The sequence below is a fragment of the Sinohyriopsis cumingii genome, chromosome 9, assembly GCF_028554795.1.
Source record: "Sinohyriopsis cumingii isolate HCF-2022 chromosome 9, ASM2855479v2, whole genome shotgun sequence".
Classification (NCBI taxonomy): Eukaryota; Metazoa; Mollusca; class Bivalvia; order Unionida; family Unionidae; genus Sinohyriopsis; species Sinohyriopsis cumingii.
The window spans coordinates 101,392,940-101,407,695 of record NC_142969.1 but is presented as its reverse complement, the minus strand read 5'-3'; the positions used below and the strand labels follow the sequence as shown (position 1 = coordinate 101,407,695).

Genomic DNA, 14,756 nt, shown 5'->3' with positions numbered 1-14,756 from the left:
AGTGGGAGATCTTGTATATTACTACAGTACTTCTGAAAAAGGAAAGGGTCGATATCTCAGTTGAGACTATATAGTCCTGAATAAGATGGGATATTCACTCAGAATTTCAGTGATTTGATGGAAGATAAAATGAAATCTTTTCAAGCTCAACATTTATTTCCTCATTAAATCCCTCCATTATTCATAAGCCCCAGCACACTGCTTTTTTCTATTCCTTCAAATGTATAGGGAAGTTTCCCCATAAATTTGCAGAATATGGATAAAAAAATGTCTCCATCTTTTGATTAGTCGAGAGCTGATTATTTTGGGGTAGGTGAAAGAAGTTAACCTAATGAAATAGGAAATAATTGACCCAAATTTTTCTTTCTTTCAGGCCATTGAACTTAAAATAATAAAATAAAAACTTACTTTATTTCAGATATTAAAAGTAAGTTTTTGTTTTTATATGTTCAGAATAAACGTCCATGAGTTCTCTTTCTATGACATTTGAACCTTCTGATTAGATCATTCATTTCTATTAATTTGATAATACAGAAGTTAAAGGCTGAAAATCCAGTCTGATAAGTCAACAACTGATTAATTACGTAAGTAAATTTTTTAATTTAAAATATATATATATATATATATATATATATATATATATATATATATACTTTTATTTTGAAATAAACTTGTGTTGTTTTTTTTTTCAGTTAATATTTGCCAGCTATTAAAACATTTTCTTTCCTTTTTCAGTTAATTTTGGCAAGTGTGCTGAATGCTTTATATGAAACCATAAATCAGATTCTGAGGCGGAATGTAGAAAAAAGGGTGCTGTTAGAGAACATGGATACCGTATTTTTAGCAGTCGATGAAATCTGTGATGGAGGGTAAAATATTTTCTGTAATGGCTTGTTAATAAAATACTGCCATGTGCAAGTGGAGTAGATACAGATATTCCATTACATTTTTCATCTGTATCTAGTCAGCTGAGCATATATATATATATATATATATATATATATATATATATATATATATATATATATATATATATATATTTGCTTTATTTTATGTATGCATGCATCTGCTTTAATGGCATGTCAGCACAACACTAGCTATTTGGTGCTGTTTAAAAGGTAAATTCTAACAATTTAATGAACTGGCCAGATCCAGTAGATCCATATCTATATGTATATTAATTTGTCTATCTTTTGTAAGTAATGTTTTTATTGGTAAGCAGTGTTTCCCTTTACGCACATTTGTGCGTCGGGGACGCATGCTGGAGAAAATTGATGCACACATTTTGTTTGTTGCCACGTGTTTTTTTTGACGCAAGGGATTAGCATAATGTAATCAGAATTTATTTAATATCAGTGTGTTGGACGAAGGGTGGCATCGTGTATACTTTGAGCATAGGCATTGACTGGTTCCCCGCTTTGTTTACTCTCTGTGTTGGATTGCTCTATTCATATAGCGGAGTGGAATGCAGGGAACATACGAAATAAGGAACCAGACTAGCATAGGCAGTGTTATGACGGAGTAGCTTCCCCATATCTTGTGAACCTCACGCGATTTCCATTGAGCATCAATAAGATGTCATCTTGATGTTTAACCTCAACACTTGTTGCACTAGAAAGTGATCTCCAGATTAAAACGTCGTGTACTAAAAATCATTAGCGAAGAATGTGAAAGAAGCAGAACACAGAAGAGTAACTGTGGATCTAACTTTAATGAAAAATGGAGAAAATAATTCCCTTGACTGGAATACGGCACATCCATTAGGATTACTGGTGTGACTTATGATAGCGTGATTGCAAAGACTGCAGAAATGAATAATCCTTTCATGACAGGGTTTAAGAATTTTAACAAATCTGCCCTCATTCGCCACAAGATATATGGAGAACACATTATAACCCAAACATTCTTTCACAACAAAGAAATCAGTAAACTTGCAGAGACAAATGTGTTTATTTGGATTACACAGTCAGGATGTCATTGCAGATTTTGTTGGTTTTTAACTTTGCTGCAATAAAAGAAAGACCTTAAAGTTCAAGTGTAACTTATTAGAAACAAGATGGATAAATTTGTTCTAGGAAGAAGTACAATGAAACTGATGATAGTACACATTTTATGACAGGCAGTAAATTGACTGTCATTCGGTTAAAACATTTATTAGGCTTTTTGTATTGGCTTGTATGTAATATGTTGGTCTATGATATTGCTTCAAAAAGATTATAAGGAGACTGTTAACAGTACGATTTTGAAAGAAAAATGAACTAATAAAATTATTCTTTTAATGGACAATGCATTTGTTTGTTAATTGTGCGTGTTGGTTTATTGGTATGTTTAGAGAGAGAGAGTATGTTGTGCAAGTTGCAATATCCTATTTCAAGCTCAAAAAGTACGAGTTAGATGAAAATTTGTCAGTATATTTTTTACCCCCACATTTTTTATTTGACCTCCAGTTCTGACACCAAGGGGTTATTTTTACCCTCAGTTTTACACCTCTGTGGGATACACTGGGTAAGAAAGCTTTGCAACAGAAAACAACATAGCAATGGCATAGAAGTGAAACTTGTTTCCGTAGGAAATAAGTGATTTCTGTTATTTTCAAAAATCAGTTCTAAGTCAAAATTATTAATAGTAATAAGTTTTTAAGAAGAGTACTATGAACTCTTTTGCAAATAGAATTTTCCAAGGGAGATAATTCCTGTATTTAAGGAATTCCTCATAAAAAAACAATATTGTGGCTAGATCTTAATAATAATAATGCTTCCTTCATGAATGAGGTTAATAAAATTCATCTGTGTAGAACAGGATAACCTGATAGTCATCAGTTTGCATAAAACACGAGTCTTATGTTGAGTAATGCATAATTTTGGTCCTGACATCAGAACATTTCTACACACACCAATATATAAAGACTTATTGTTTTCCAGTATGAAAATTTAGGGTCCAGAGTCAATATATGCATACTGATGCAACTTTAAAATGGTAAAACACACATTGGAAATTTTCTCATCTGAAGGCAGAGCATAAAAACTTAGGTTTCCACTGAAAAATTCAAAATGAACGTTAAATGATGTTTAAACACATCAGTGTTAAAAGAACAGTGATAGAGACTGTCATGGTAATGGCAATGCGCATTATTGGAATAGTGTGCCAAAGGTAGTTATAAACTGGGAAAAACTCAAAAGTCAACTCTTTTTCTTATGGTTAAATGAAAGGAACAAAAGATTATGACCTAGACCTAAATTTAACTTTGATCTAGAAATGACTTTCATTTCATAAATAATAATGAGAAGATCAAAATATTCTCGGCTGTTGTTCTGGGCTGGCAAACATGATCATGCATATGTCTTGAAATTTTAATTTAAATAAACAGTACCGTGTAATTACAATTTTGGCATAGTGGATCTTTGCCCCTGCCACCCCACTCCTAGGAACCTTAGAGCTGAGAACCACCCATGTCACTGATGGTTACAGCAGAAGCAACATCACTCCAAAGTGTCATGGAATTCCACCATTTGGTATAGAAGGAGAAGTGGTAATGGGTAGATGATATAATGAGAGTATTGCAATATGGCTCAGGGGCAATGTGGAGATGGACAATGTGGAGGCTGATGTTTCAGAGAAAAGACATTTCAGAAAATGGACAAATCGGAGAGGGACATTTCCAAGATGGACATTTTGGAGAAATGCTTATGGGCAAAGCATATGAAATACAGATCTTGTACAAAGAAGCTCCAGACTTTGAGCTAATTACATGACAACATATGATTGAATGCATACAATGTTAAAATAATCAAACACAGTATTGTATGCATTCAGTCATATGTTATCATGGAACTTAACTTAAAATGTAGCTTCTTTGTACAAGATTCTTATTTTATATGATTTACCCATCTATAAAAAAATCAAATCATTAAAGTGTGCATTTATATCTTGTTAATTCAGCTTGCATTTTTATTTGACTTTTCCATCTCTAAATTCGTTACTCAAGGTCAGCAAATCGTCTGTATCTTAGATGTCTTCTATCCAAATTGTCCATTCTCCAAAATGTCTGGCTCTGAATTTCTGTGTCCATCCTTGCAATATTCTAGATAGTATGTTAGCTTGCCTCTATGAAGTAGAGGAGAGTTTTTGCACTTTGCAGAACACTGGTAGCATCAACCAATAATAAGCATATAGATATGTTGCATCTGAACCATTCTTTCCTAGATTCTAAGCAAAAGGTTGGAGTGGGTTTTGTAAGTACCTCCCCCGTGCCAAGGAGGCTAAGGGAGCTAACTTTGTACATTTACTGTATATTATTTGAACATTTATTGTTGAGGGTTTTTTCACACTATTCTGTTCAACCTGACATCATCAAAGTTGGTGAGTGCAACTTGATGAGTAATATACCCTCATTGCAAAATTAGGTCACAGAGACCTGTATTTAATACTTATAAATGCTCATATATTGTAAAAGGTTACCATCAACAGGTTTTCTTTGCTTTGTGCATGTGAATGGGAAGGAATTGAGTGGAAAATAAGACCTTAGTTTATTGGGTAATCAGGAATATTTCTGATCACAACCAGCTTTCACTTGGAATGCACCCTTTAGAAAAACTGACCTCTGTGGATGTGCAATAACAACTTCTGAAGCAGATTTTAGAAACAAAAACTTAATTAAAAAAACAGAATTGTAAAAATCGTCCTGTTTATTATCATTATAGTACCTCTTCTTTGATATAATGTAAAAAGTCTTTTTTATAATGTTCATGCTTGTTTTGTCATTTATGCTTATTACAGGACACGACATTTTGTAGGTCAAGATCACTTTTGTATGATTTTCTTTTCTGCATATTAATTAGTTTCTTTGAGGCAAGTTCTGTTAATGTTAATTAGTCTGATTAATGATGATAATGGTAATTGTATGATGAAACTTACAAAATCTGGCCCATCTTTAAACTTGCATCCTTCCAAAACTGGCCATGTGTTATATCTGAATAGAACAATTTTAGTTTAAATCAAACCTCAGTTAACTTGCATCCTCCCTAGACTGACCATGAGTCTTATGTCTAAAAAGAAGATAAAAATTGTGTAAATTAGACCTTATTGAAGTTTTATATTTCCTAGACTGGCAATTTGTTGTGTCAAATAGATCAATTTTAATATAAATCAGATCTCCATGAACTTTCATCCTGTCTGAACTGGCTGGATGTTATGTCCAATTGGAACAAATTTCATATGAAGCATACCTCTATATGCTGATCTCTTCTACCAAACAGCCAGACACTGCCAGGTTTTGGACAAGTTTAATTGTATTTTTGCATTATATAGTTTTTGGGTTCTTAGTAAATTTCTGATAAACTTTTTACAGTATTCAGATTTTCTACACATTTTTGTTTTTCTGCAGGGTTTACTAAATTTCATTTTAAAAATGTTGTGATTTTTGGTAACTCTTGAGTATAATTCCATTTTGGGGATTTTCTAATGTAAAGGTTAGATAAATAACCTAATACAAGTTAATATTACAGGAAAATACATCTGATCTCAGCAGAGAAGATCTTGTAATCTGATTTGTTTTTTAATCCTCTAATTTCACTTGATTTTGCAAAATACATGGAATTATTAACTCAGAATAATAATAATAATAATAATAATAATAATAATAATAATAATAAAAACATGTTAATACAATGCATATCATAGTAGTTCATGAAATAATAAAGTAAAACAATTAATTTTTGAGAGGTAATTCCTTTAACGTTGGTTATCTTGCTAAAGTTTTGTTATTGATTATATTCATTTTAATAGTAACAAAGTGAAATTGTTAGTTTTCTACTGCAAAGCCATTAAAACTTCATATTATTACAACCATGTCATTAAGAAACTTTGTAATTATTGGTCTACATGAAATTTACTTTTGCATGTCTTTTATTGCTTAAAAATTTTTGCAACTGCTAAAGTGATTTATATATTATTTTCTTCAGATATTGTTTACATAAGTGAACTCTTGGGCAATATATAAACAGTAATGCTTAATAATGGGAATCTTTGAGTTACCTCCCTTGAATTCAGTGAAGATGCATGGTAAATGTAGTCAGAGAAACAGCTGAGAGGAAACATTTAGTTCACTGTTTGCCAGATTTAAAAATAGTCCAGAGTTTACATAATCAGAAAGCATAATGTTTTCATTTTATTTTCAGGATAATACTTGACTCAGATGCCTCTAGCATTGTATCCAAAGTTGCAGTGCGATCGGATGATATTCCCTTAGGAGAACAGACAGTTGCACAGGTGAGTCTACTTAATAGCCAATGCATTTTGCTGTTACCTTTCAGTATATAGAAATACACATCCTCCTTGATAACTTGTTAACAGTGGAGTCCATTAAAAAAGGATGCATTATAAGCAAAGGTGTGAGTTACCAAAGGACCTCACAAATTTTAAAAGGGGATGCCCTCCACACTGGACATCAAGATAACCTGAGAGGGGGCTGTTTAGTGACTGAAGCGGTTTTATAATCATGTTTGGAATAATTGTCACTAAAAAGGTTTTTCTGATGAAGTTGTTTTTTATTTTGTATAAACTACCTTTACCTTCAAGATACCCAGCCTTGGAGAGATCATGAACAACAAGAGGTTTCATTTCAACAGTCATCACATGTACACAAAAACACTGGATTACTTCACTGCTTTTTATTCTTGTTGATTCACAACAAAAAAAGTTTTTTTTTTTTTAAATGCTAGGAACATTTATTGTGAAACAACTGTCAATGTTGACATTCTAATTTTTTATTTTATATTATTTTGTTTTGTGTGCATGTTCACTTCTAACTAGGGACTCGCTTCTCCATAATAAATCATATCTGTGAAACAAATATTTTCTTTCACCAAGTATTCATTTCACTTGGTTGTCTTGCTATTGTTGATCACATTTGGGAAACAATAGCCTAATTTAAGGTAGCTTAATTATTTTCCATAATAATAGTTATAACATTGTTCGATTGATCAATTGAAATTAATTTATATTATACATACAGAAGATGTAATTAACGTGATAATACAAAGCAGGTCTGTTTGTAATTGAGTGTAACTCAAAAATTTCCCATCAAAGTTGCATCCATTACCTGTACTCAAAAGTGTCCATAAAGTTGAAATAATATTTCATAAATCAAATAAAATAATAGGCATTGGACTGAAACATTTAGATAATAAATGAATGTGTTTCTATTTAATACAGAATAATTTTCTTTTAGGGTTGTATACACAATGCTCAGCCTGCCACATTGTTTATGATGACAACTCACCAGTTGTTTCAGTTTCAAGCTGATGCAAATTTCCATCACATGCAAATAAATTCTACAGGAAGACTTTAGAAAAACCATGCCAAGTGTTTCATTTTAAAATAATATACACTTAAGTCTGTATTATGTCTGTAATATATGGTTAATAACACTACCAATAATTCAATAATGCTCACACACTAAAGTTATCATTTTATCGTTTTGATTGTGTTTCACTTGGAGAAAAAAATATTGTTCTTACTTTTTATATAAACAGCTTTAAAATATGTGTCAGTTGTTTAAAGATTGCTGTGCTCAACAGCAGAGACTCATTGATTTTGATTATTTTTATATTCTTAGCTGTACTGGGTCACAGTCATAATATGTTAAGATTGTAGCAGAGAAGCCTATTTTCTTCAAATATTTTTGACAGGTTGCAGGTAATAGTCATCATTATCAATTTCAAACCTCTTGGCTTATGGAACCTTTGTTTTCATAATCTGTCACCAAGAATTATAGAATTATCAGTACTTGCAATAATTTCGAACCCCTTGGTATATCTACTTCCACTTTGCTCAAATGAATACCTGCCAACCATTGCCATTGGCATACATGTGTACAGGACCCAAGGCTTAACAGACAAGTGTTGCAAGCTCAAGTTCAAGTCTGACACTTGTGTATTCCAGTCTCACTTGGAAGTAAAGAGCAGATCAAAGAATTCACATGGCTTTACAGAAACACATGTCAAGCAGCTCTCAGTTGATGTTTCATTTGTTGGTTGGTTTTTCATGGCACATTTGACAGAATATTCATCATTCCAAGAAAATTGGAGCTAGGTACATTTCTCAAGGATATACTGAGGCAGCTGACAGAACTGTCTTGAGCAGGAATCAAACCTGCAACCATCATATTTTAAATAAAATGTTCTATCAAATGACCACTGATTTTGTTGTACTATATGTAGCCAAAAAGCAGTACACCACTATATTATGTCAAGAATTCACCCCAACTAATAGCTATAATATTGCTGTATCTAATAATATTACATTTAAAAAAGGGTCCCTGGGTGGCTGAGTGGTCTAAAGTGCTCACCTTTTCCAATCACTGCCATCTCAACTCTGTCCATGCGAGTCCAAGACTCAGTCTCAGCCAGTGTGAGAAGGTGAGAAAGCTTGCCAGTAACTTCCCATGGGTGCATAGTTCTTCTGGGGTCTTCACAGGTTCTTCCCCCACCAGTTATACTGGCTGCCATGTATAACCTATCATATGCTGAAAAATGGTGTTAAACCAACACCAAGATTAGAAACTTGCAGAACTATAGAGAAGATACAGAATAAAATGTGTTGATTAATTTTACTTTTGACAGATGTGCTGATTATCTGTCATTGACATTAGAAAATGTATACTTTAACATATTAGAATGCACAGACTTTTAAGGAAAGTTATTATCAAACAGTTATTGGTCATGGATCAACAGGTGCAATAATTATGCATCTTTAAAGCAGTCACAGTATAATTTATCTGTTTCTGGTGTTATATCTATCACATTTCAATTAATCCATTGCAAGTGTTACATCAATCAAGGTTAAATTTATCCATTGCAAGTGTTAAATCAGTCACATTTCAATTTATCCATTGCTAATGTTAAATCAGTCCTGGTTCAATTTGTCCATTGCTAATGGTAAATCAATCGAGGTTCAATTTATCCATTGCTAGTGTTACATCAATCCTGGTTCAATTTATCCATTGCTAATGTTAAATCAATCATGATTCAGTTTATCCATTGCTAGTGTTAAATCAATCAAGGTTCAATTTATCCATTGCTAGTGTTAAATCAATCAAGGTTCAATTTATCCATTGCTAATGTTAAATCAATCATGGTTCAGTTTATCCATTGCTAGTGTTAAATCAATCAAGGTTCAATTTATCCATTGCTAGTGTTAAATTAGTCACATTTCAATTTATCCGTTGCTAATGTTAAATCAATCCTGGTTCAATTTATCCATTGCTAATGTTAAATCAATTGCAGTTCAATTTATCCATTGCTAGTGTTAATTGTGGTTCAGTTTATCCTTTGCTAGTGTTTGATCAACCACAGTTCAATTTAACCATTGCTAGTGTTAATCACAGTTAAATTTATCCATTTCTGTTGTTAATAACAGTTCAATTTGTCCATTGCTAGTGTTAAATCAATCATGGTTCAATTTATCAATTGCTCTTGTTTAATCAATCACAGTTCAATTTGTCCATTGCTAGTGATAAATCAATCACAGTTCAATTTATCCTTTGCTTGTGTTAATCATGGTTCAATTTATCCATTGCTGGTGTTAAATCAATCATGGTTTAATTTATCAATTGTTCTTGTTTAATTAATCACAGTTCAATTTATCCATTGCTAGTGTTAAATCATTCACTGTTCATTTTATCCATTGCTTGTGATCTCAGTTCAATTTAGAAATTCAGTAGCATAACTGCTAAAAGCAAGTTATTCAGTTGTTTGAGATGACCCTAAAAGTCTCCAAGTCCATGAATAAAAAGACCATTAATTTAAGTATTTTGTTTATATTTGAAACAAAATTTAATTTTGTTTAATTTCAAAACATCTTGTGACAGTGAAATCAAGTCCATTGCAATTGTTGATATAACTGCATTTTGGTCTGTCAAATTGAGTTTTGCCAGCAGTAGTTGCATGTATTTTTGTGCAAATCTGTTAATGTATTACATTAAAGAAATTCCAGACTAGAAAATTATATTAATTTTCTATTACGGCATTTAGTTTTACTTCCTTGCAGTAACAGTAATCTCTTAATTCACTAACATAGTCAGTATACTGTATAATAAGCATTTTAATCATCCATTTTAGACCTAGAAATAATCAACAGGATTTTTAAGTCATATATAGAATAAGATTTTACTATCTATGTACACATTTTATATCATTATATTGGGTGGAAAGTATAAATTATAACAAGATTGACCCTGATCTGCCATCACATAATGTGCCAGCAGATCAGGGTCAATGTTGTTTGTTCTACTGATTACTCCTAACAAACTGCTTACACACAGATCTGCCAGTGCAATACATTGTGAAAGATCTGTGATTTTGCAGTTTGTCATGTTTGTAATTGGACTCAGCTTGTAAAATAGTAGAAGTCGGTTATGGTAGAATTTTTTTTTATAGCATTTATATTTTACAGAGACTTAATGCATCACACATCTAACAATATTTATTTTGTTTTCCTTGATAGATTTTTCCTTTCCTTCTCTCAATTACCAGTGTCACAAAATGAGATTAAATGTTAATTTTTAAAAGGGTGAACATGTTTTTTTATTATTACAAAAAACAACTCCCATACAATTTAAAATTAAACCATTGACACACTGAGAAAAATATGTCAGGCATGGCTACTTGAATCAGATGATTAGAACAGACAAGTTTTGATTTTGCCAGGCATGGCTACTTGAATCAGATGATTAGATAAGACAAGTGTTAATTTTGCCAGGAATGTTTACTTGAACCAGATGATTAGATAAGACAAGTGTTAATTTTGCCAGGCCATCGGAATGGGATTAATTTTTGTAAGGATGCAAAATTTTAATGGTTTACTGACTTTGTTTTTAAGGCTTCAGCAAGTAATGTCGATAATTTTAGATATAAATACAGGATACTTGCACATTTTGAGGCCATGTTTAGTTCATGTGCCACATTAGAAAATGACAGATTAACCCAAATTTAAGTATAGTATTTTAAAGACATAATCCAACCATAATCCATTTATTTATTTTGTTTTATTTCTCATCTGGATTAAAATAATACAGTTTGGTCATATCATTTTAAGTGTGCTTTAGACACATGCTTCACCAATGTTTGATTGTTATGACTCATCTATAGAATAGATAATTTATGAACTACATTCACATTTCCCTTGATAATTGTTATAATTATTTTTAAAACATAGTTTACACTGACATTTAATCAATGTATGAAAAGCTACCATCAGACAGGTGCTTGCCTACTTGAGACTTAAGTTGAGGACACTAAATACCAACCAATGTAGGTGCTTTATTACACCATGTCGCTGTTTCTTTATGCCAGTAATGTACACCATAAACAGGTTAGCAAAAGATTTCTCTGAGCAGGGAGTATAGATGAGCACAGTGTGTCCCAGGACTTCAGTTATGCCTTTGAAATCATAGAAAATCAGATAGGAGGACTTTGGTCTTCTGTCTTCAGCAGCGCATGATTTATCATATTTCTGGTGATCTGAACAGACAATTGTTCAGTTGGTCACTTTAACTGTAATATTAGATTATACTTTTGCATGATTTTATATATAAACAGTTTGTGTGTTGTGGTTGTACACAGACAAAAGTTGCTTCATTGCTTGAATGATCAAATGTACAGAAAACATTTTTTTAAAAAGTAATGATTATTTTTGTAACTGATGTAACATTTGTGTTTAAGTAAAACGATTGTAAAAGATATATATTTTGTCATCTTTTTTTCTTTCTTACCATTTTGTATGGCTAATAGTGTTAATCCCAGAGAAACAAAACAGTAAGAAATACTCTTAATTTTATTGTTTTTATTTATTTTTATTCATTTTCATAAGCTGTTTTTCTTTATTTTGACCTTATAAAGGCAAGTTGACATGATGAATAGGGTAAACGGTTTATTAAAGCTATCACTTAGATTTTTGCTCCATGCGCAAACTGTAAGTTGTCTTCTTAGTTGCAATCAACAACATATTGTGGGTGGCCGAGTGGCCTAAAGCGCACTCCGTTATGAATCACTGCCATCTCACCTCTGTCTGCGTGGGTTCGAGTCTAGGATTCCGCCAATGTGGGTATGTGAGAAAGCTTGCCAGTGGCTTCTCGTGGGTCGGTGGTTCTTTACTGGGTTTTCCTGGGTTCTTCCTCCACCAATTATACTGGCTGCTATGCACAGCCTATCGTGTGCTGAAAAATGGCGTTAAACCCCACAACAACAACAACATATTGTTACAATTTTTTGTTAATGGATGGGAATCACTGTCACTATTTGTATATAATTTCAATATTATAAGATGTGTATCCCAATTTTCATTATTATATGTTTGTAATGTTTATTTATGTTGGAGGCGTATTCTGAATTGCATCTTCACGTCCGCAAACATATCTTTCTTATTTATTTATGTGTGACGGGATTGCTGCAACATCATTTCTTTTGATGCTGTATGTGATTGATTCATTGTGCATATTGTTGACTCCAGGCTTCCCTTTTGCACTTGTCAAGTTTTATCGACATTTTAACAGTTTTAGCGTAATGCAGGTTGATAATATAAAATTTAGTTATGACAAAATAGATTGCATTGTGACATCTTACTGAAATCATTAGTGCAGTATATCACAGATTGTAAGATTTTAGAATACTTTTCACAAGAACCTGAAGATTGTAAATTTGCCTTATCTTCAAAAAATTTGATAAATTATTATACTGTGTAAAATCCCTTTTTAAATAGATAATATAATGCATCGTTATTCCATAGTGTTCATTTTTAAAAATTTAAATGTACCTCCTGTACAGGTGAAGAAAATGTTTTTCATCTTTACTATTCTGCAGTAGTTGAAGCCTGGCTGCATCTCAAGTTTTTGTCTTCATTTTTAGCTCTTTTGATTTAGATCAGAAGAACTTACAATTTGGTCTGTTGTCCGACATCCATCCATCCACTACCCAAAGGTTACGATAACTACCCCTCTTAAACTACTTTGAGGATTCCATGAAAATGTAGACTCATCCCAAGGTTAGTTGGTCCTAAATGAAACTGGTGCCTCTCTAACATCAAAATATGGCAGCAATCTGTGAAATATTGTTATTCCTACTCACACACCCAGAATGGAAAGTCTCGCTGACATTTTGTTTTGACCAGTAGACTTAAGATGTCTAGTTGGTCCTAAATTGGTTCTGTTTGTACATGTAATATGGGCACCAAAAGGAACAACAACCTTGAAAGTCTTGTTATCTCTAATTTGTGTGCATAGTCATTTAAACATAAGGGTTCACTAAAAGACTTCTTTGGATGTCTAGTTGGTACTAATATATGGCCACAATGGTAACCATATTGAAAATATTATTGGATCTTCTGAATGGAAAGTAATTTCGACATTCGGTTTTCACTAGAAGACTTATTACGATGTCTAGTTGGTCCTAGATGAAAATAATTCTGCTTGGACATCTGATATGTCAGCTGTTATGGCAGCCATTTTTAAAACCTTGTTATTGCTACTCATCCTGAATGGATGGTCATATCAAAATGAAGTTTTCACTTAACCACTTTGTGTTATGTCTAGTTGGTCCTAAATAAAAATGGTACCAATCTAATGTCCAATGTGGCCATGACAGCAGACATCTAAAAAATCTTGTTATCATTACTCCTTCCAAAATGGAAAGCCATATCAGCATGGGGTTTTCACCAGAAGATTTCTTATAATGTATCGGTGCTATTCAGCAGAGATGGTACTGATCTGATATGCAATTCTTGAAAATCTTTTTATTTCTTCTCTTATGATGTCTAATGATGTCTAGTTGATCCTGAATGAAAATGGTACCAATCAGATGACAAATATGGCTGCCACAATGAAAGTATTGAAATTCTTGTCCCCGTTTCTTTTGCATCGATGGTTATATCAATATGAGATTGTCATCAAAAGTTTTCTAATGATGTCGGCTTTATCCTGTATGAAAATGTTGCCAATCTGACTGATTTATTTTACCGTCTTATTGCTCAAGAATGTTCCAGATGGTTTCAACACTCAGCAGTTAAAAAAAGAAATGTCTTGAATACCTGGAAATTCATTTTGGACAGTAGAGAGTCAGTCCCATTGAGACACTTTTAATTCATTCTTTGAAATTGACGATCAACCACTTTTTTCAGTTCTGTGGGAAATTTAAAATATCAAAGACGTTTTGAAAAATTTTTCACTGTATTCCTAACTCTATAAAATATTTACAGTTTGGAATTTAACTGTACAAGTCAAAGATAAAATAAATGGTCAGCATGACAGTTGTACCTTGGATAGCTTCACAAGAGTTAATTGTATAATTAGATACATTTTTAATAAAATGTGAAGCATTTATGACTCAAGGATGCTTAAATAATTTGGGACATTAATTGAACACCTGTTATTCATAAATTTTCATTCATATATATAGCTGTGATCAAATAAAATAAAAATAACAAAATCTTACTCAGTAATATAGCAATCAAACAGAATTAGGATCTTGTTAAATTTATTTTTTACATTAAAGGAAAGTTTTAAAAAGTTTTAGTTTATATTTACCGGTAGTACAATATTTTGCTCGAAAATTTATTTCTTTAAAGAAATTCAGTCTTCCTAGAACAGTTAAAGACACTGTTAGGTGACAAATTCATTCTCCCCAAAACAATTAAAGACACTGTTAGGTGACAAATTCATTCTTCCCAAAAGAGTTAAAGACACTGTTAGGTGACAAATTCTTTCT

General features: G+C 32.2%; 1 protein-coding gene across 2 annotated transcripts in view; it reads left to right on the top strand.

Annotated features, from left to right (window-relative positions):
* Positions 1 to 14,756, top strand: part of LOC149792348 (coatomer subunit zeta-1-like) — a 57,967-nt gene that overhangs the window by 20,246 nt on the left and 22,965 nt on the right. For both annotated transcript variants that reach the window (XM_089970924.1, XM_089970923.1), the window contains exons 5-6: positions 736 to 869; positions 6,177 to 6,267. In XM_089970924.1, coding sequence (XP_089827050.1) covers positions 736 to 869; positions 6,177 to 6,267 — 225 coding nt within the window. The remainder of the gene's footprint in view (positions 1 to 735; positions 870 to 6,176; positions 6,268 to 14,756) is intronic.